Raw genomic sequence first — 24,041 nt, forward strand, 5'->3', positions numbered from 1 at the left:
GTTAAAGAATTGATGTGTCACCCTGCAAAGCTGCCGAACAAACAATTTTGCTCAATACTACTTAGAGTTGGTTTAAGCTCAAAATAAAAAAAAATTAATGGGGGAGACTTTCAGATGATTTTACAACAGGTAAGACAACTTCCCCCCCCCCCCCACACAATATCCTCTCGAAATGAAATCAACCCCAATTTTGAGGAAGAATTACTCCAAAGGGTGCAAGTTTTGCAAGGGGAAGAACAATTGAAATGTTCTTCAGTACATCCAAATGATTATTTCGTTTAAATTTATTGATTACCTCCATTACTTTCTGGAATTATTTTTGTACTCTGTCCCATAGCCCAAGATGGTGAAACATATCGCAGTGTAGCTCAGTACAGGATGATGCAGGTAAATAAAGACGAGTGTTTATGTTTTGTTTACATGTTGTGAATGTTTTTCATATTGTTTTTCACGATGTCGTCTCGTTTTAATTGAATCTTTTTTTTTTAATACTAGAGAGAAATGCTGTTGATGCCGCATGGGTTGAGTGTCGTTACTGGAGTTGAGCAGAAACTGCCAAGGTTGTTACTGGACCTTTACTGGATTTGGTTGTTGAACCTCTAGTCTAATTAGCTAGTGCTGGCACAGTGGTGGTACCTGCATATTTTTTGTTTAATGGAGAGAATGGGTGTGTCCAACTTATTCAGAAATGCAATACTTTTCAGTCTTACATGCTTTAACAGAACCCCAGTTCCATATCCCTCCTTGTTGATCCTTACCAAAAAGGGCTGCAGAATGGCAAGACTTGTTCCAGTACCTATGTGAGGAAAACAAGCAGAATGAATTTATATATATGTATCATGTGACTTTCACTTAGATGTCTCATAGGACCAATTAGCTTGACCAAAATAAAGACAACTACAAGGGAACTCGGTGGAGCGCATACCTCTGCCACGCATTGCCTGATCAAGGAGAACATATCAAGCCCAATAACCTTTTCAAATATCACGCTACATATAGTTTTTGGCTCCATCTCTCAATGGTGAAGAATCACTTTACAGATTCTCATATCCGGATCGGTATTTGGATCTTCACCAAAATTAAGCATTGTTGTCCTTGGCCGGTCATTTACATGTGCAAAAAACATTCAGACCGATTGCTTCAAAACTCTGGCCAAAAATCGTGTGACAGACAGACAAACAGACAAATGCTGAAGACCAACATATTTGGCGAAGATTGTTTTTAACCATATAACACAGACAGACAGAATGAAAAAAGTCACTCATGAAGCGACAACTTGGCCAAACGGAACGGCACTCGGTAGTGCACATACCTCCGCACGGCTGAATAGTTTACATTGTGTATCCCACTGATAGGCCAGAATACTGACCGAATACTGACCTGAACCAAAATCAAATCGGCTTGTTCTTATTACGTAACCAACTGATCCACCAAGTTTCATCTGAATCCATTCACAACTTTTTGAGATATCATGCAACATCATTTTTAGCTCCATCTCTCAATGGTGAAGAATCAGTATAACATTAAATAATTCTCGTATCCAGATATGGATTCGGATCTTCAACAAAATTGAATGAACAAGATTTCATCCGAATCCTTCCTCTTCTCCAATGGCTTAATTTCCGATTATCAATTTGGTTTCAGACCAGGTCACTCTATCCTGGATATGCTGCTTCTGCTCTCCCAACAATGGATGGAGGTCCTCAATGTCGGACATGAAATCAGAGCCATATCCCAAGACATATCACGTGCTTTTGACACGGTCTGGCACCCTGCCCTGCTCACCAAACTCTCTTCCCATGGTATCCAAGGCCATCTCCACTCGTGGCTCGCAGACTTCCTCTCCTGTCGCAGTCAACGTGTGGCCCAAAATGGAGTTCTTTCATCCCCTCTTCCTGTCCAGGCTGGAGTTCCTCAAGGTAGCGTTCTGGGCCCTGTTCTTTGTTCTTTTTCTGGTTTTCATCAATGATCGATCAATGACCCTCTGGAAAATCCTCTATATCTCTTTGCTGATGACTCCACCCTCTGCCGTACAATCTGTCATCCCTCAGACCGGCAAGCAGCAGCTTTTTCGCTCACTGTAGATCTGGATAAAATCACAAACTGGTCCAACGCGTGGAACATGTCTTTCAATCCAGACAAATCTCACACTCTCACTATGTCTCTCGGAAAGGACCGTTTAGAACCCCCCCCCCCATCCACTTTCTCAACAATCCTCTGGAAGAAGTCCTTTCCTTTCAAGCTTCTGGGTCTCACTATCTGCCATGACCTTTCCAAGGAAAGCTACATTTCAAACCTCGCCTCCAAAGCCAGTCGCCGACTGGGAATCCTCTATCGTATAAAGTCCTTCCTCAGCCCACCTGAGCTCCTGACCACTTACAAAGCTTTTGTCCACAACCTGATGGAGTACTGTTCTCCCCTCTGGGCTGGTGCTCCTGCCTCCCACCTTTCTTGGCTTCACGCTGTGGAAACCAAGGCATTTCGGATCATTGGCATCTCCCGCGATGAGGCTGTCTTTGGGCCTCTCACTCAATCACCGCAGGTTGGTTGGTAGTCTTTCTGTCTTCTACCATCTCCTCTCCAGCCTTTCCCCCCCCCTGCTCTCTCTGCGATTTGTCCCCACCACATTTCCACAGGGCGCTCAAGGTTCCGCCAACCCCCTTCTGGTAAAACTACCAAAATCACGAATCACTGCTCACCTTCACTCTTTCATTCCTCTTTTTTCCCGCCTTTGAAATAAACCCCCTCACTCTATTCAATCCCATTCTTTCATCCAGGCTTTCAAAACAGCTGTTCACCACCACCTCTTATCATCCCCCATCCAAATCCTTGATCTTTTCTACCCCCGATAATCCACCCAAGCCCACCTCCTTCAAATTCCTTGCTTTCCTTCCTGAAAGTCCCTGTAATGTCCATCTTGTATTCCCCATGTTCCCCGTCCCATCCCTCTCCCTTCCACAGATCTCCTAATGTCACTGTTCCCCACCGTTTAGTCCTTCCCACTCCTGCCCCTCTTGTCTCATGCTCCCCCCCCCCTTTGCTGTGCGTTGTGTGTTAGCTCTCATACGAGCCTCGACAAGGTGTACAAAAAAAAAACTCTTCCTTGTGGCACTCCCAACCTGTCCACCAAGTTTCGTGTGAATCCATCCATAACCTTTTGAGATATTGTGCTATATATCGTTTTTGGCCCCATCTCTCCACCGTGAAGAATCACTTTTAAAATTCTCAGATCCAGATCTTCACCAAAATTAAGCGTAGCTGTCTTTGGCCAGTCACCTACATACCCAAACAATTTCAAAATGATTACTTGAAAACTGTATGATTACTTCAGGAGTGTGCAATTGGTTGCTGTGCCTTGGTCAGACATGTACGTTTTGTTTACCTGTGGGAAACGCACCTGTGTAATCTCATCCTCATCACTGCTCAACTTCAGGTCATCTTCAAGAAAACTGCAGGCAATATGCACAAGATTATAACAGTGACTTTCAATTTACTAATTTATAGCTGAACCTAAACAAAAACTTCCAAACCACTCCATATGCATAAAATGCTTCTTTTATCGATTAATTTTGGACGGATACTGACAAATACACGACGAACATGAGAATCACAGACATTCACAATGTGAATGCAAATGTTTCCCCACATTTGCACTCTTCATCAAGAAATATAAGAGAAAAAAAAATAACAGGGTGCAAAATCTGTGTTCTCACAGCTCAAAATTCTCTTTCCTCAGTTGTGATATATTTTGGCCATTGACTCGTGTATGAAACTGCCTTGTTCTTCTTTCGTATGCAGCACAAGGCTGCAGTTTAGCATCAATGTCTGGGGGCGTGGCTGTGCTATTGATGCAATGCCCCCATGCAGGTTTGGGCAGGAATTTGGAATTTGTTAATGGTGCCGGCGATAGCTCGCCAACTTTACGAAGGACACCATGAGATCTTTAACATCCATCAACTAATGTCAGCAGATGGGACATCCATTTACTATCCATCCAAGGGACAGCACATGCATTGATGAATCACCCTGCCTGTGAAATAGCAGGATGATAGTTTTGAGCTGGGTCAAGATTCCAACCAAGGCTAGACAGCTTCGAGGCAAGTGTGCATACCTCTAAGCTATCCTGCCAGCCCAATGCCTTCTTGTAAATCATATATAAACTAGAACGGCATTCGTAGAGCACGTAGTCTCACCTCGCATGGTCATTCTGAAAAAAATGTGCACATTAAGGTTAAATTGCATCAATGAAGATGGATATGAAAAAAATTCAAACTATAGTCCCCATGTCCACTCGATCATATGTATGAAGTTTTGCATCAATCTGTTAATTGGTTCGGGAGAAGGTTTTTTTTTAACGGTTTTATTTTCAATCCAATAGAGCCACCAGACCACGTGACCGATGACATCATAAATTTAATTCCTCACTCACATCGGGTCATAGATCAGATATATGAAGTTTCAAATTTTTTGGACAAGGATTTCGATTCAACCAATTATGGCTGGAATACTTCACCGATGATGTCATTGTTATCACCCTATATACTGCATGGGGAGTTTATGACAGATGCCAAGTTTCAATTTTTTCCATTGAGTTGTTTTGGAGAAAAAGATGTCCAAATCTTTACATCCAATCCAACAACATGGCTGCCAAACCATGTGACCTATGATGACAGAGTTATCAACAAAATATTATGAATGGGGTGCCCCTCCTATGTTTAAAATTTCACATCGATCAGATAAGCAGTTTCAGAGAAAAACACCTTTAAAGTGCAAAAATATAGATATAGACACAGAGACAGAGACATGTGCGCGCGCACGCAGGCACTCACGCGCGCGCGCGCGCACACACACACACACACACACACACACACACACACACACACACACACACACACACACACACACACACACACACACACACACACACACACACACACACACACACACACACACACAAACACACACACACACCAATAGTCTCACATCTCCTTTGGGGTGAGACCAATCGGAACAAACCAAGAAAAAAATAAACCAATGTCAACCACAGGGTGACCCGTATATTGCCAAAAGGATGACCACTTGTGACTTCTTTAAGGTCACACTGAGGTGAACAGAGCTGCTATCCACCAGGAGCAACTCCTTGAGGAATATCTGCCTACGAGAGATTCCAATGAGAATCGTTCTACAGAGTAACCATGAAAAATATGTGTTTGCCTCATAACGTCACCAAATGACGTCATAATGTCTCAAGCTTGACATATCTAGAAAGCACTCATCGAGGTGTTCAATTTGAGGTACTACACGATATGGTTCCTAAAACTTGAAAATTTGACCTTGGGGTCAAATATGTTTGACCTTAGGCATTAACCATGAAGGTCAAGGCCAATCGCCACCAAAAATTAATCAGCTGAGCACCAGACCATGAACTATATTCCCATGAAGTTTGAAGACGATCCTATCAAAATTACTCAAAAAATAAGGGTTTCGTCGACTCCCCTGATTTGCGACAAAGTGACCTTGACCTTTGACCTTGACCTTCAAAATTTTGTGTGCTGAAAGGGACCTCAATAGGCCTCTGATATGCGAAGTTACAAAAATTTCCAATGAAAACTGTGCTCTGCAGAATTTTTTATACGTGATTACAGACAAAAAAAAAAAAAAAAAAAAAAAAAAAAAAACATACAAGCTGACTAACATATCTTGCAAAAACTTCGTTTTGGCAAGATAAAAACAAGAAAAAAAAACATGAAACGAAGAACTGTATTACAAAATGTTGGTGAAGGCAAACCGTATCGCAAAGTGGCCACAAGGTGATTGAACAGTAATTCAGCCACACAAGATAGGTGGCCACATAATTAAGATTTACGCAAAATAACAAATAGATGCCTGGTGTTGGCTTAATGGGTCGAGTGGTGGTCTTGGGACCCTTGGGTCTTGAGTTCAAATCCCACTTGGCTGTTGAATCAATACCAGGTGGGGTTGACTCAGCCTGCCATCCTTCTGAGGTCGGCAAAAATGAGTACCACCTTGCTGGTATCCTGCGGCGGAGTGGTGACCCATCCAGGATTGTTTCCAATAGCCCCGGAGATTGCTGAGGCAGCACCAACACTGCACAGAGTATGGTCCCAATGGATGAATGGAACAAATAGGTGCAGGTAACCGCAAGGCCATAAATAGGACAGACGAGGCATGATGTAGTTTGTAAAAGTTTTTCTAAAACACCCCCAAGGTACATCATCATCATCATTAATCACCTACATGAGAAAACATAAGCCTTTGACAAATTAAGAAACAAAAAAAAAGACTAGTGAACATATATAACTGCTGCTGCTGCTGGCAGTGATGACCGGGTACCAAGATGTCCCGCTTTGAAGAAACCCCGCTTTGATTGGCCACCTGACCATGATCCACGACGTTTTTATTATTATTATTATTATTATTATTATTATTATTATTATTATTATTATTATTATTATGCAATTGCATTTAGAATGGGCTGAAAATAAATTCAATTCAAATCAAATGGAAGACCAAATAGGTGCAGTCCTGTAATGGAGTAATCAAAAGGAACCCGAACAAGCAAAAAGCAAAGATAAAGTCATCATGAGGAACCTGGATAGGATTTGCATTTCAGATGCATCCAAGCACAGCCAAGTGAGTCTTATTCAAAAAAAAAATTAAACAAGTGGTGCCAGGCACAACAAATCCCGCCCATTTAAGGCATAAAGTTATTTTTGGGATCAAATTTAAATTTGATACATCCTTAACCCCGATCTTCACAAATATGCATTTTTCAGTATAGGATTGTGAGGATTTTAAGTCACAAATAGAATGAGGTTCACTATAAGCTGAGTTTGAAGTAAATAGGATCATTTTTGACGAAGTTAGAAGCGAAAAACGATTTTGACCTTTTCGTGACCTGACCTTGACCTTTGATCTAATTGGACCCAAAAGTTAATGGGGTCGTCCGAGGTTCATTACCCACCTGTGGATACAATTTGACAGTGTTTGGGCCAGCCGTTTTCCCGTAAAGTTGTATTTTCGTAACCATGTTTTAGTTTTAATGGAAAATTTGTAATATTGACCGATGACCATGACCCCCAAAACTTCGGACCCTACGGATCTTCACAAATATGCATTTTTCACTATAGGAATGGGTAGGATTATAAGTGACAAATAGAATAAGGTTCACTATAAGCTTAGTTTGAAGTAAATCAGATCATTTTGACGAAGTTATGAGCGAAAAACGATTTTGATCTTTTTGTGACCTTGACCTTTGATCCAATTGGACCCAAAAGTTAATGGGGTCATCCAAGGTTCATTGCCCACCTGTGGATTAAATTTGAGAGTGTTTGCGAAAGCAGTTTTGCCATAAAGTTGCTAACAGACAGACAGACAAACAAACAGACAAACAAACCGGACGATCCGGGAGGGAGCGGGATAATAAAATCAAGAAAAACAAAAAGAACCCAGATTAAAAAAAACAAGCTCGAATGAGCTAAGATCTTCGTCCTCTTAATGATGACGTCATAAAAACGAATATGACGTCATTGTGATGTATCAGGTTTGCGATAAATTATCTGTGCTAATGCCCGGCTTGATTCCCGCAAACAAAATTCAAACAGCTTGCCTAGTTTCGGAGATAATGGTATCGGTGATTTCTATTAGCGGCAAAATTATGACGTCAACTTTTTTTCTAGGAAGAATTTCCAAAATCGGAGATGGTTACTGCCTGCACGTGGGCTTTCTGCATATATATGGCAAGTTTCACGAAGATCCGATGAAAACTCTGGGTTGTGAAACAAAAAATGTCCAAAAATAGGAATTACGTCATAAAAATTGATATGACGTCATAGTGATGTATCATATGTGCGGTAATTCATCTCTGCTAATGCTCTGTTCGATTCCCGCAAACAGAATTCAAAAAGCTTGCCTAGTTTCGGAGATAATTTTTAGGCGATTTCCATTAGCGGAGATATTTTGACGTCATAACTTTTTTTTTCTCGGAGGAATTTTCAAAATTGGAGATGGTTACTGTCTGCGCAGTGTATTTTTACATACAGTATATATGCTAAGTTTCAGGAAGTTTTGATGAAAACTGTAGGCTGTGAAACAAAAAAGTCCACAAGAACAACAACGTGAGTAAGACTTGGAGATCCTCCACGAGGATCTAAAAATTCTAGCTGCCAGACCATAAGTCAAATCAAGTTGAAATTTAAAACATGTATTCCCCATCACTATTAGATATTATTTGTGAAATGTCATGTCAATTGATTAAATAGTTCCAGAGAAAACATTATTTAATATATTCTTCAATCTAATATGGCTGCCAAACCATGTGACCAATCAATTATTCTTTTTAAAAAAAAGTGTACACCCAAGGTATGGGGAACATTTGTGTGAAGCTTCCGTTTGATCTGTCCAGCCATTCTGGAGAAGAAGATTTTTATAGGTTTTAGGGCAAATCCAACATGGCTGCCAAACTGTCTGACCTCCAACATCATATATGTGAAGCTTTTGTTCCTCATGGATAGGCGGTCATGGTCATGCGTGGAAAGTTTTGCTTCGATCTGTTCAACCACTTCAGAAAAGATTAAAAATATATATATATATATATATATATATATATATATATATATATATATATATATATATATATATATATATATATATATATATATATATATATATATATATATATATATATATAGCTGCCAAATCACGTGACTGATGACGCCATAATTTTTTTTTTTTCTGTGGACCATTTTATCCCCAGATGATGCTCAAAATTTTTCATTCTGATCAGATACATATTCAAGCACATAATATCAAACCACATTTGAGTACATTTTCCATGACAGATTTATCACAATATATTTATTTTAATATCAAGTTTAATTTATTTTAATATCAAGTTTTAATGATTGTTTTCATCACCCTCAAGCCCACATGCCAATTATGAAGAAATTGCGTCGGCACGTCCCATTGAGTGCTTACGAGAGCTGTGCCGTCGAGGCAGTAAACAGGGAGTTTTAAATAATATTGCCATCTACATGAAGACATTAAAAAAATAAATCTCACTTCACCACGGTATGAGCAAACAAGGGAACCTCAAAAATAAAATAATCACCATCGATATGCCTAAACAATCCCAGCACACTCCAGGGGCACATAGAACATAGCTTCAAACCTCTAAGTTTTCAACATGAACAATCAGAGAGAGAGAATAAAATTATTCTTACGATTTATCGACAGCGGTTGCCCATGCTGGCTGCTTGGTCAGAGTGTTGCCACACTCTGTAGAACACAACACACCGATTAGATTACAAACCACATGCGTTTACACAACAGAATTATAAACACAGATTAAGTTGTACACCAGTCACTATCGATGATGAAAGTTAAAGGCCATGGCCATCTAAATCACAATAGCCATTAGCTGTCTCAAGTTTTGCAGAATGTTTGTTTCTGTTATTGCAGGTTTTGAGGCTCGTGGAAAAGCATAACAACAAGGGCCCATTGAATCAAGGAAATCAGTGCATGGACAACAAACATGCATCATAGCACTTAAGGATAGGAATTATAGGAGAAACCTGAGGAGAGCATTTGGGTCTCAAGTATAAAGGTGCTCAGTATTGAAAATGGAAGAAACCATGAGGAAGAAACTGAAACTGCCTTGATATCTCAAAAGCCTTTGACAGAGTTTGGCATCGGGGTCTGATATCCAAGCTTCCCTCTTTCGGCTTTCCTCCTTCACTCTGCTCTCTCATATTGAGCTTTCTCTCCAACCGCTCCATCTCCGTAATAGTTGATGGTTCAATATCTCCCCCCTTCCCGATCAACAGCGGTGCACCTCAGGGTTCCGTTCTGTCCCTAACACTCTTCCTTCTTTTTATCAATGACCATCATTCTTCCACAAATAACCAAATGCGCTCGTATGCTGATGACTCAACATTACATTCCTCCATGTCTTTCCCATCTGCCCCATCTTCCCTCACTCGATCTACATCTCGTTTAATCACAGCAACCTCTTTAAATTCGGATGTGGACTTTCTTCCCATATCTCTCTCGAAAACCCCTCTCAACTCTCCAATCTCCTTTGAAAGCTCTGCAATTACACCATGTGATACAATACACCTACTCGGTATCACTCTCACATCAAATTTATCCTGGAATCCACACATTACTCAAATAGCAAAACTCAAACACTCGAAAAAAATTAGGAGTCCTGTTCAGATGTCGAAGATTATTCTCCTCTGAACAGTTGCTCCAACTACATAAATGACTAGCAGGGATACCCGTGCTCTGCACAGGAATCCCGTGGTTGACGGTGGGTCTGAAGGAGTATATGTCACAGTTAATTGTAAAATTGTAGAGGCTGCCACCATTATTTTTTTTTTTTTTCATCACCACTATCTATATATATATATATATATATATATATATATATATATATATATATATATATATATATATATATATATATATATATATAAAGTTGAAACTGTGTCTGTCTGTGTGTCTGTGTGTGTGTTTGTCTGTGACCTATGCACGCGAAAAGTACTGGACTGATCCTCACCAAACTTCACATGCTGACAGAACATGTACCCGGGAGTGTCCTGATGTAAAAGAATTGTACTTCCGACTTGCGGTTTCCGAATTATGACGTCATTACCTGATTTCGTAACATTAATTTTTGAAGTTCAGCCGATTGACATGGGGCCAACGCCATTTGCAATAGAATGAAAAAATAATGCTACAGTCAATTGAAGACAATGACTTCCGACTTCCCGGTTTCCGAATTATGACGTAATCACCTGAATGCGTAACGTTAATTTTTCAAGTTCAGCCGATTGACATGGGGCAAACGCCATTTGCAATAGAATGAAAAAATAATGCGACAGTCAATTGAAGACAATGACTTCCGACTTCTTGGTTTCCGAATTATGATGTCATCACCTGATTGCATAACGTTAATTTTTCAAGTTCAGCCGATTGACATGGGACCAATGGAATTTGCTGGAGAATGATAATTAATGAAGTCGCAAATGATGACATGAAACCAGCCTCACATTGTTGAGGCATTATGGTTTTTTATTTGATGCGGCAATAAATCTTAACATTTTTGAACTCGAGTCTTCTGCATATAAAACATGGTGGGGAAAATATAATATTATAGTGGTGATGAAAAAAAATAATAATGGTGGCAGCCTCTACAATTTTACAATCAACTGTGACATATACTCCTTCAGACCCGCCGTCATCCAGAGGATTCCTGTGCAGAGCACGGGTATCCCTGCTAGTATTTTATATATTAATGTTTTATATTTCTATTTTATATTCATGTTTTATATTTCTATTTTATATTCATGTTTTATATTTATATTTTATATTCATGCAGTTCTTTCTATTCAGTCTGTCTGTCACCTTCAACATAATATAACATATATATATATATATATATATATATATATATATATATATATATATATATATATATATATATATATATCGTTTTTACCCCATCAATAGTGAAGAAACATTTTTTAAATTCTAGTCGTCGGATCCGGATCCAAATTTTCACCAAAACTGAATCAATTATTTATTCCTCGTCACACACCCAATCTGTACACCAAGTTTCGCCCAATTCCGTTCACAACTTTTTGAGATATCCCGCTCACAGACAAACAGACAGACAAAGAAACAACCAAGAAGGTGTCAGGCGGAAAGCCTGACAGGTATGACGAAAATCACGCAAATGACATTACTGTCACCTTGACCTTTGACATATATAGTCAACAAACATTGACAGCCTCACTTTTGTCCTTCAGAATCCTCTGCTAAAGTTTGACGAAGATAGTTGAAAGCGTTCGCGAGTTATCGCACTCACAGACAAACATTCAAGCATACAAACAAACGAGACAGACCGACATACGACGAAACAGTTTTCGTCATAATGAACAGACAGACAAGGGTGAAAACATAACCTCTGTCTGCCTTCGGTAACAACACGAGAATAGAGCAATAGATGAGGAGCGCATTCCAGAGATAGACTTGACCAACTTCCTCCAAGTTTTTTGTGGATGGTAAAATATTTGTGAGATACGACCTCAGATATGCCTGAGGCTCACTTCTGGTGCATATGAGGATGGGAACAACAGTCACAAGCTTTTCAGGATCTCTTCAGTTGAATTGGCTTTTCAGGATGAAAATGCAACCTTCTTTCTAGCAATTACATCAACACGTTAAATGTTAAACCAGGGACGAGATGTTGGGCAGGATATATGGAGGCATGAATGTATCAACTGACGGACTAGAGAGAGAGGAGTTTGTGGAGAAATGAGTCCCATGCACTCTCAGCCAAAAGGATTGTGGACTGAAAGCCAGACCATTCTACCTGATGAAACTGCTCAACAGTGAGGTGCTTTAGTGGATCCCTGGAGACCACCAGGATACAGACATTTTCAAGAGTAATTGATCTGAAGAGACAAGAGGAGCAAAGGAAAAAACATGATAGGATGGAAGGAAAGTTGTACATGTTTTAGTAAAGTAAAGAGAAGGAGTCGATATTTCAGGAAATATGGGTTATGAATTGAACAGCTTAGATGAGGCCTTCGTCAGACCATCGTGAACAGCAGTATGTGAGCACCAACACCAACTCAGCTGGAATGGTGACAGATGAAGCCAATGCAGTTTATGGAAAGAGTTGGGATGGGAAGAAAAAAACCGAGTCAAAGTTGGTTGAGAGAGCTTCATGCACTGAATGATCACAGTTGGTTGAGTAGGAGACCACACATGGAGACAAGACACTGCTACAGAGAGGGACACAGATCCAGAGATATTCTATTGGGGCCTGAAGGTGAGTGGATTAGCATTGTGCAGAGACTATTGGAAGAGGAGCTTCTGATGTTGAATGCAAAATTGTCACCAACGAGAGCATTGGGGTGTCAAATTGAGGCAAAATGTAATCAGAGAGAGACAGAGACAGAGACAGAGGGGGAGAGAGATAGAGATAGAGATAGAGAGATGTCTGTGACATACTGTGGAAGAAAAGTATATTTGAGACAGATTGAGCATAAGCCTCTGTTGGAGAACATATGGAAAGGATGGATGGTATGGGGATGGTCGTGGTGTATGGGTGGGAGTAGTGTTGTGGGCATAGGCTCTGGTTGTGCAAGCATGGGAAGGCGTAAGGGTGGTGGCCACAGAGGTGCAGGTTTGGGAAGTAGGGGCAGTAGGGGCTTGGGAGCAAGAACAGCTGTGGTGTGGTAAAAGCAGAAGAGACAGGATGGCATGGGTGGGGGTTGACAGCGATGGATCAGCTTATCCGCATTTACGGCAAAATGTTTTCCATTTCAGGATACCTAAATCAGCAATGTGGCCATAAACACCACTATTGGGGTGGAAATTAGAGTTACTGGAGGCTTTCAGGAAGGCCACACTGCACCTGGTGGTCAGTCGATATGAATGAACGATTTACAACACACAGGAAGGGAAAAATGGAAAAGAAAATGGCTGGAAGGTGGGAAGAGGTTGCAGGATGAGGAAGATGAGAGGACAAATAAACAATTCAACAGAGCTCGTGTGAGGAGATCAGGTCAGGTATGGAAGCATCGCAGCGTCCGCTTTCTGCCAGTACTCCAGGGGCCTCCATCTGGCCATCGCCCAGACAGATGCCTGGCCCATCCCCATCTCCTTGAGATGCTGATCAACCTGCTGCAATCACGAGGCACATGGTCGGCCCATTGGCCTCCTCCACTCACGAGGCACCCTCGCTGAGAGAATCTGGTGAGCAGGATCAGCGTCAAGAAAAAGGGCTACATGCCCATACAGCCGCAGCTGACGCTCACGGATTATGCAGGTAACAAATCTCATTTGCGTCTCTCTCAGCAACCGCTCATTAGACACAAAATCTAATCTGACCAACAATAGCCAAGGATTCTTCGAAGAGACCTGGTACCAAGGGAATTAAATCTCCATCTCATATCCCTGGTCAGAGTCTCAGTCTCACATCTGTAGAGCAAGACTGGAAACACCAAGGACCTGAAGACTCGGACTTTTGTCCTCCCGCACAGGTATGGCAGCGCCACACCCCATGATCCAGTGAATCCATGACTCCCAAGGCCTGATCCAGCTGTGTATTGACCTCTGACTTACAGCCAGCGAAGACATGAATATCACTGCCAAGGTAAATTAATCTCTCCATGACCTCAATATCCTCGCCACAAACAGGTATAGACAAGACAGCAGCATCCAAGATGTCATTGAAAGCCTGGAACTTAGTTTTGACCCAGGAAACCCCTAATCTCAGCAGCCCCAACTCCTCATTCAGCACCTCAAGGGCCCCCAAAAAGGATATCTAAAGTTTCCGCAAAGATGACTGCATCATCTGTGAAATCAAGGTCAGAGATCTTGACATTCCCAAATGAACCACCGCAGCTTGCTCTCTCAAACATCCTCCTCAGAATCCAATCCATACAAGTGCTAAAAAGTATGGGGGCCAGCACACACCCCTGATGAATTCCAGTAACAACTGGAAATAAGTCAGAGATGGTATCACCACACTTCACAGCACTCTCAGTACCAGAGTAGAGTTCAGACATCAGATCGATCAGTTTTGGTGGCACCCCACGAAGACCAAGACTCCTCCAGAGGACATCCCGATTCACTGAATTGAACGCTTTACAGAGATCAACATAGGCTGCAAGCAGCCCCTGCCGAAACTCTCGTCTGCGTTTGGTGAGGACCCAAAGAGCAAGGACATGGTCAAACGTTGAACTCTTTGGTGTAAAGCCTAACTGCTCTGGACGCTGGTGCATAAGCAGATGGTGGCGAACCCTATCAAGAATTGTCTGTGCAAATACCTTGCCCTGCAGTGAGAGCAGCGTCACTCCTCAGTAGTTGGTGCGGTCCTGGCGATCACCCTTCCCTTTCCAGAGAGGGACAACAACGCCCCTCTGCCTGGAACAAAAGCATCATCCCAACTGCCTGGAAGAGTTCAGAACTGCATGCAATGACACGAGTACAGCATTTCCACCAGCCATGAGAAATTCAGCATGGATGCCACAGATCCCAGGAGCTTTACCCCATTTCAACCAGTTCCCCGCAGCCTGTGTTTCTACAAACGAAGGTGGATCACAGTTGATTGGAGGGTATGCAATGGGGATAGTAACACCCCTGACATCCAACTCGACAGCTGGTGGATCAGCCTGGTGCAGCCGCCCAAAGTAAACGGCCCAGCGGGCCTTCACTTCGGACCCCTCTGTCAAAAGCCCACCACCCTCCACTCTAACTGCAGTACACTGAGCGACGGGCTTGGAGGAACGCAATGCACAAATTCCCCTGGAGGCAGGACGAGAATCACTTGACCATTGCTGATGCTCTACCCACGCCCCCTACCCCCCCCCCCAGATTCCTTGCACATAGGCCTTCTTGTCCACCCTTAGCACAGGTAGTTTTACGCCTCAGCTCCCTGAACAGCTCAGCTCTGCCATTCAACCTGGCCCTGCGACTCTGGTCAATGGTATCTAGTGACCCTTGAGAGACAAAATTCTTCTTTGCCCTTCAGTGAGTTCCAAGACATCCACCGGCAGCATCAAGGACGGTGATCTTGAAGGCACTCCACAACTCTTCAGGATTCCCCAAAGTAGCCAGACCCCCAAAATACCCATTCAGCATGTTCGCAAACTCTGCAGCTACTCTCTCATCCTCGCTTGCCAACATCCAGCCGAGGCTGGGATGGTACCATTCTCTTGGATTCAAGTTGCAACTTAAGAGTTGCTAAAACAAGTCTGTAGTCAGTTGAAGAACTGAGCACTCCGGTAGACGCTGCAGTTCTGGATCATCCTCCAGCGACCATCAACCAGCATGTGTCCAATCTCCTTTACCACACCACGATGTTGGAATACCAAGTCCAGAGATGAGCCTGTAGGCGCTGAAACTATGAACCGGCCACCCAAAGTCCACGATCTTGCAAAGGTAAGGAACTTAGTGCTGTTCTGGTTCACAGTTCCAGACCCATGGGGACCAACACATGTCTCATAACCATACCTATCAGTTGCAGTTGATGCATTGAAATCCCCCAAGACTAGAAGAATATCTCACCTGGGGCACTGATCAACCACAGACTCGAGCGTGGCATAGAATGCGTCCTTTACGGTGAGATTACTCGCTTCAGTCGGAGCATAAACAGAGACCAGGGAGTGACGAATCATTAGTCTTATAGTATGCTCATTGTTACCTCAATTATCATTGAAGTCAGCTTATTGTACACAGCTACAGCAACTCCTTGGTCATGGTGACCATCAGAGTGACCAGACTAATAGTAGTTGTAACCATCTGCCATGATCTCACTGCAATCCGGTCTCTGAACCTCAGAGAGTGCTGCAATAACGATGTCCAAATGGTTGAGCTCAAATGATAACAGAGACAGGTGATCACCCTCTCTTTGGGATAGGACATTCCAGGCACCCACCCGAAGGGAACGCCTCAGGTTAACCCAAGGACACCGCCGTCTGGTGGATGAAACCTCAGCACCACCCCGACATACTACCGGAATCTAACCCGGGAAGGTTACTCCTTGGTTTTCCTCTTATCATCAAAGATTGGGGGTCCTGAAGGCTTTGCCCCAATCCCGTCATCTGGTGAGCTGACCTGCGGAGGGCAGCTGCACAAGAGCTACTCACACAGAGTGGGTTTTCAGATTTCCTTGTGCTTTTAGTACGTTTTGCAGAATGAAGGGTTTTACGGTGGCCAGAGTGCAAATATTGCCACCAACCTCCAAATAAAAAGTAACCCAACTGCAGGAGGACATCCGCAGACACAGTTGGGCACTCGATATGGATGGCCGTTGGCTCACAAGGAGCTCCTCCGCCCTTTGACAGGTTTTGTTTTTAATCCTGCTGGATGTCCATATCATACACCCTCCTCACCAGAAAACCTGGTGGGGGAGACGGTTTAGTCGCCGACAACCCGACCATGAAACAGCTTAGTACAAGTTTACATGGTATCTGTGGCAAGTCACAGATCTAATTTGGCCTGACCTGACAATAATGTGTGAGGAGACAGTATAACAACAGCATGATAACTATAATGCTCATACATTACAAACAATCTTTTGCAGTGTTGATGAACTGTTGACTTACTGTGTCTGGAGCTCAGGTGAATTTCCTGCAAAATAAGTGCATGAAGAATAATTTGTTTTTGATTCATTTCCCCACAAAAAACCTGCAGTCAATACCATTGGTATGAAATTAAAAAAAAAAATCTTGAAAATTCTTCACATATTCACATCGACTGCATGAATTGACTTGACCTGGATTCCAGACCCTGTTTAAATTGCTCTTGCACAATTGGTGCTAATAGTTGTAGGGTGTATGGATATAGCCCAGTCACTCTTTCCCTGGAGAAAAAGCTGTGGATGCATAAAAAACTGCAACATACCCTTACATCTCAAATGAATATGCCTTTGCAAAGTTTGAAGACTTCCCTTGAGGAAGTTGAGTCTTCTTCTTTCGGCTGCTCCCGTTAGGGGTCGCCACAGCGGATCATCCGTATGATCCGCATCGTGATTTGGCACATGTTTTACGCCGGATGCCCTTCCTGATGCAACCCTGGTCGCCTCTTATGACACAGGGATATGGTACACCTATTTTAACCGGGGTATACACCGGCCCAGCACACTGGTACTCATTTTGCCGACCTCGGAAGGATGACAGGCTGAGTCAACCCCCTGGTGTATTAATTCAGTGGCCCAACGGGGCTTGAACTCAGGACCTTTTGGATCCCAAGCCGCTGCCCTAACCACTGCACCAACACCAGGCTCTCCCTTGAGGAAGTTGAGTAAGAAAGGTTTTATGCTTTTCAAATTTTGAAGAAAACGACAACAAACTATTACTACTCCCACCACTACTGGGAAAAAAATAAAAATAGAACATTCAATTCTTTGAAGAAATAAATTAGGCTTTGACTCTTTAGATAAGTTATTTCTTAGCCCTGAATATAACATCCGGGGCAGAGGGAAAATAGCTCACTTTGGTTGGTGACTGTGAATGAGAAAGCTTGCTGGACTGTGTGCTGCTGGCAGTTGGGAGTGCTGTGAGTAGAGGTGGCCAGGAGTGGGTCATTTCCTAGTAGCAAAGAAGGGGAATGTAAATGAATGTTGAAGGAAAAGAGGTGGTGAAGTGGGAGAGAATGGGAGTCGAAAACTTTGTGAAAACAAGAAACATGATTTGACGACTTGCTTTATGTACTACTGTAATACACAGACTTTGTCATTAACGTCCTATCTAACTTGCACCTGTATCGTGTCCCAGTAGGAATCACTACATGTTTGTCCTAAATACAAGTAGTCAACCAATTGGGGGGGAAAAAAAGGTGCTATAATTTTTCAGTGGATGTATGTATGTATGAATTGTTGCGGAACCGGGGTCACGGGGGTACGACGAGGGAGGGGATATCTATCCCTGGTTTCTCCCCAGACTCAATGGGAATCGAGGCCATCTCACAAGAATAAGTTAACGTCGCGGCGGGTCGCTAATCGACCGCGAGCACCAATAATTTAACCACGTGACCCATTGTCCTCTGACTACCGTTTAACTCGGAACATGCAGTCGCCTTCTCGAGGAATCGTGTCCTCAATGCGTACTTGTGTTAAACTTACCGCATTAAGTGCAGCCAAGTGGAGCTGCCAAGTACGCACCGGCTAATAAGCAGATCTTTGGGGTATAACTTCCCGGCTAGGCTAATGTGCGGACCATTCTGGACCAATGGAGGAAAAGATGAAAACGAGCTGGTTACATCTATAACAAAGCAATTTATTACAATAAGGTGAGGAAAATTAAGTGGCACAATAATTATGTACAGCAGGGGAAAGCAAGGAATTCATGGGTGCGGCAAAAAAATGCAAATACTTACACAAGAAGACACAGCACAGAGTTACCCCGATAAACTTCTACAATCTTAACTTATGTTTCACATAGCAGGTGCCATCTCACACACACACACACACACACACACACACACACACACACACACACACACACACACACACACACACACACACACACACACACACACACACACACACACACACATACACACACACCCGAGGAAATTAGAGGTAGAAAGAGGAGAGACCGTTTAAGTATAGTGTCCTAGTTGTACCTGGCGCAGTCACCGAACCGGGGCAATCCAATCGCATAGGAAGAGGGAGGAGGGAGGAAAACTGAGGGTGTCTATGGTGTGGGAGGTGCAAATGCAGAGCAGCGTGACGTGCAACATGATGTAAGAGGAAGGTATGAGAGGTGTGAATCGGTAATGCTCTCTTAGCTTGTGCGTCCTCAGTGGACGAGACAATGATGGGAGAAAAAGATGCATGAGAGAAAGACTTAACGGAGATGTGTGAGAGGTCTGCAAGTGTGAATATTGGCTGCTGAATGCAGCCGAAACTGAGCACCAATAACCCGGGGGTGATCCCGCCCCATCCTGGCAATAGGTCGCTCCATCCCGCACGCCTCGCTTGGCTGCTCCGCCCTCTCCACTCGGTTGTGCAGGCTCGTGAAGAGGTTCTGCTCTTACACTGGACAGAGGAGAGAGCTTGGAAGACCGCCTCACGGAGTCTGGATGAAGGAGAGAGATTGATCGAGCTGAATTGCTCCCTTTTATAAAGCCTGAGCGAGGGAGGAGCCAAAAATCACATCAAATGATCCTGTAGGCGTTTCTGAACTCCCCCATTGGCGCATAGCAGTCGCCCCGTGCCTTAAGGCTCAGTCACACCTTGACGTTTTAGCCAGCTTATGCCGATTTTTGAAAAAATTGTCGAAAACGCTGGCACACGTCGAATACGTTATGGGTAAGTATTGGAAACATTGAGAGCACGCTGAAAAACACTGCCATACATCGTAGTACGCTGGCTTTCATCGTTGTACTTTGTGGTTGTCCTCAAATTTTAGCATGCTTGAAATTTGTTAGACTTATGCCAGCGGATGACTCACAAGTTCCGCTACACTGGCCATAAGTTGTAGGCACGTTATGTGATCGTTGACACACGTCGACACACGTTAATTGTAAGTTAATAATAAGTCGAAACATGTCGAGGTAATGTTTAGCGTACCCGAAACTTATTTCTAACCTATGAGTAACGTGTTGTAGGCACGTTACGCGATCGTTGACACACGTCGACACATGTTACTTGTACGTTACTCATAAGTCGAAACACGTCAATGTAATGGTTAGCATCAGTGTTCCAGACTCCCTGTTTTTTTATTTTTTTTTCTTCGGTATGCCGGTGATGTTGACACTTCGCTTTCTAGTGCGGTTATGATTTAAATCGTTGAGCGGCAGCCTATTAATTATATTATATTATAACCGCACTACAAATCGAAGAGTCAACATCACCGTCATACCAAAGAAAAAAAAACAACCAATGTCACCCGCAGGGTGACCCGTATCTTGCCAAAAGGTGACCACGTGTGACTTCTTTAAGGTCACACTGAGGTGAACAGAGCTGCTATCCACCAGGAGCGACTCCTTGAGGAATATTTGCCTACGAGAGATTCCGATGAGAATCGTTCTACAGAGTAACCATGAAAAATATGCGTTTGCCTCATAACGTCACCAAATGACGTCATAATGTCTCAAGCTTGACATATCTAGAAAGCACTCATCGAGGTGTTCAATTTGAGGTACTACACGATATGGTTCCTAAAACTTGAAAATTTGACCTTGGGGTCAAATATGTTTGACCTCAGGTGCTAACCATGAAGGTTATGGCTAATCGCCACCAAAAATTAATCAGCTGAGCGCCAGACCATGAACTATATTCCCATGAAGTTTGAAGACAATCCGATCAAAATTACTCAAAAAATAAGGGTTTCGTCAACTCCCCTGATTTGCGACAAAGTGACCTTGACCTTTGACCTTGACCTTCAAAATTTTATGCATTCAAAGGGACCTCCATAGGCCTCTGATATGCGAAGTTACAAAAATTTCCAATGATAACTGTGCTCTGCAGAATTTTTTATGCGTGATTACAGACAAACAAACAAAAAAAAAAAAACATACAAGCTGACTAACATATCTTGCAAAAACTTCGTTTTGGCAAGATAAAAATAAAACCAGGGAGTCTGGAACACTGACGCTAACCATTACATTGACGTGTTTCGACTTGTGAGTAACTTACAAGTAACTTTTGTTGAAATGTGCCAACGATCGCATATCGTGCGTCCAACTTATTGCCATCGCATGCGGAACGTGAGGCATACGGCAAGTACGTCGTTTGACATGTTTAAAAGTACAAGACGTATTTCACTGAATACGACATATGATAGCGTACTTTAGCGTTCTATTCACGTAAACCAAACTTACCCATACCGTATTCGACGTGCGCCAGCGTTTTAGACGCATTTTTCAGAGGTTGGCATACGCTGGCAAGATCGCCAAGGTGTGACTGCGATGTTGACACTTCCATTTCTCCAGCGGTTATGATTTGAATCATTGTGCAGCAGCCTTTTAATAGGCTATGCCACGTGATCGCCGGCGATACGTGCAGCGCGCTATGCATAAGTTAGACTATCGTTGGACGTAGGTTGTGAATGCCGACAACAGGCTAAGCATTCGTTGGTAAAAGCTATCTATGAGACAACGAAACGTTCTGTGTCCGTTACTAATATGTTATGCATACGACCAACTCGTTATGAATACATCCGAATCTTTTAAAAAAAAAACATCAAAAGTTCAGCGTAAGCCAGCGTTTTACATACATTTTGATACGTTGCCATTGCTGGCTAAAACGTCAAGGTGTGACCGGGCCTTTAGCCATGCCCTGCTAGGCTTCAGAATCGAAAATGGCTTCAGTTGCCCTCGAGCCTGGCCACGCGATGGAGCTCCATAATTAATATTGGTCAAGGGTCTTCGGGAGTGCTGTCCGGACTCCACTCGAGCATGGTTATTTGGGGAAACCGCAGAGCTACCCGCACATCCTTGAATGAACTCCACTGCACGTTTGCGCTTTGAGGTACATGCCGAAACACCATGGCTTTTAATGTCCTCATTCCTTCGGTACACTCAGAGACTGTGGTGAGCGTCCGGTGGGGGTTGATGGCAGTTGCGGCGGTTATAGGGGGGAGGGTGAGGGAAGCATTGTGGTATTTGTGGAAAAGAAGTTAGGGTATTTGGTCATAGTTGTGATGTGGCGAAGGGGTTGGGGTCGTTTGTCATAGTTGTGGTGTTGTGGCAAACGGGTTGGGGTAGTTGGTTGTGGTTGTGGCGTTTGTGGTGAAGGCATTGGGTGTAGGTTGTTGTCGGGATTTTTAGAAGGCATTTGGAGTGATTATGGTAAGCGTTGTAGCGTTGCGGTGAGCATAGTAAGGGTCTGAGGTGAGGCGTCAGTTGGGTTATGGAGTGCCGTTTGAATGGAAAATGGTGCGCGTATGTAAATGAGTTTCCACTGTGTCCTCTTACCGCTCATGGTATCATTACCAATCTGCGTGCGTGCTTGCGTGGTTTGTGTTTGAGATAATGGGAAGTAAAGAGATGAAATAAATGAAAGAATTGATTGAAGACCGAAGTAAAAGCCTTACGGAACGCATCTTGTCCCATTTGCCCCTTAGACATATGGAAAGGGCTAACTAAACAAATACTAATAATGATAATGAGATAACTATCTCAGGATTGCTATATGATGGGTGCCATTGCCTCAGAGGAGTGCCGGTTTTATGGAACCGCCACACTCTATGTATTTATGCATGTATGTATGTATATATATATATATATATATATATATATATATATATATATATATATATATATATATATATATATATTTATGTGCAGTGGCCTGCAAAAGTATTCACCCCCCACCCCCATCCTCCTCCGAAGTTTTCACATTTTTATGTCACCTGAGCTTATTCCATGACTTTCAAATCAAATTTAAAATGTCGAGTCTTCACAAACTACTCCAACGTGATAAAGCTAAAAAAAAAAAAAATGCAGGTAAAATGTGAAAATGTGAACAAGTTAGATTGACATAAAAAAATCAGGTGATTCTCAGTTGCGTAAGTATTCAAACCCTTTGCCTAATTAACCCAAATCGTTTCAGGAGCAAATTATTTGTATGAAAGGTCACAAAATATGTGCCATTATTGGTAGGGGGGCAAATACTCTTGCAGGCCACTGTCTGCCTGTTTGTCTGTCTGTTTGTTAATTTGTCTGTCTGTGAGCAGGATATCTCAAAGTTATGGATGCATGGATTTGGCTAAAACTCGGAGGACGGGTTGGGTTTGTAACGAGAACGAATTGACTCCATTTCGTTGAAGATCCGGAAATTAGAATTTTTAAAGTGATTCTTCACCATTGAGAGGTAGGGCCAAAAATGATACCGAGCACGATGTCTCAAAAAATTATGGACAGATTCGGATGAAACTTAGTGGACAGGTTGGGTGTGTGCCAAGAACGAAATGTCCTTCCTTCACCGTTTCAAAGTGAACAAGAAAAAGAGCAATCAAAGATAACAGACCCTCATCAGTACTTGTTTTGTTTAGTGTATTTTGTGTGGCATTTGTGTACTGGTGAGTTACATAATTAATGACATAATTAGAACTGCCACTTTATAACTACTGGTAGTGATGACCGGGTATCAAGACGTCTTGCTTTGATGCAACCCCGCTTTGATTGGAGGACCTGACCCTGACCCATGATGTTTGTTATTATTATTCAAAAGAATTCAGAATGGGATTAAAATAAATTAAATTCAAATCAAATTCCTGTATTGGAGTAATCATAAGAAACCCAAACAAAAAAAAGCAAAGATGAACTCATCAGGAGGAACCTGGATAGGATTCACATTTCAGCTGCTACTCTATGCTCAAACCCATCCAGGCACAACCAAGTGCGACTTATTCAACAAAAAAAAAAAGTTAAAAAAAAAATCAAAACAGCCCAGATCAAAAAATTAAATTATTCTTGCTGCCAGACCATGCATCCAATTAGGTTGACATTTAAAACATGTATTCCATATCATTACTAGATCATAAATGTGAAGT

General features: G+C 42.5%; 1 protein-coding gene across 1 annotated transcript in view; it reads right to left on the bottom strand.

Annotated features, from left to right (window-relative positions):
* The window catches only part of LOC147017910 (AF4/FMR2 family member 3-like), a 188,528-nt gene that overhangs the window by 129,921 nt on the left and 34,566 nt on the right, over positions 1-24,041 (bottom strand). Inside the window, exons 7-11 of the mRNA XM_085899923.1 lie at positions 18,033-18,128; positions 17,145-17,169; positions 9,243-9,297; positions 3,398-3,449; positions 759-796 (exon numbers count right to left, since the gene is read on the bottom strand). Coding sequence (XP_085756049.1) covers positions 759-796; positions 3,398-3,449; positions 9,243-9,297; positions 17,145-17,169; positions 18,033-18,128 — 266 coding nt within the window. The remainder of the gene's footprint in view (positions 1-758; positions 797-3,397; positions 3,450-9,242; positions 9,298-17,144; positions 17,170-18,032; positions 18,129-24,041) is intronic.

The sequence above is a fragment of the Eptatretus burgeri genome, chromosome 10 (genome assembly GCF_056783735.1).
Source record: "Eptatretus burgeri isolate ZD-2024b chromosome 10, Ebu_testis_v1, whole genome shotgun sequence".
Taxonomy (NCBI): Eukaryota; Metazoa; Chordata; class Myxini; order Myxiniformes; family Myxinidae; genus Eptatretus; species Eptatretus burgeri.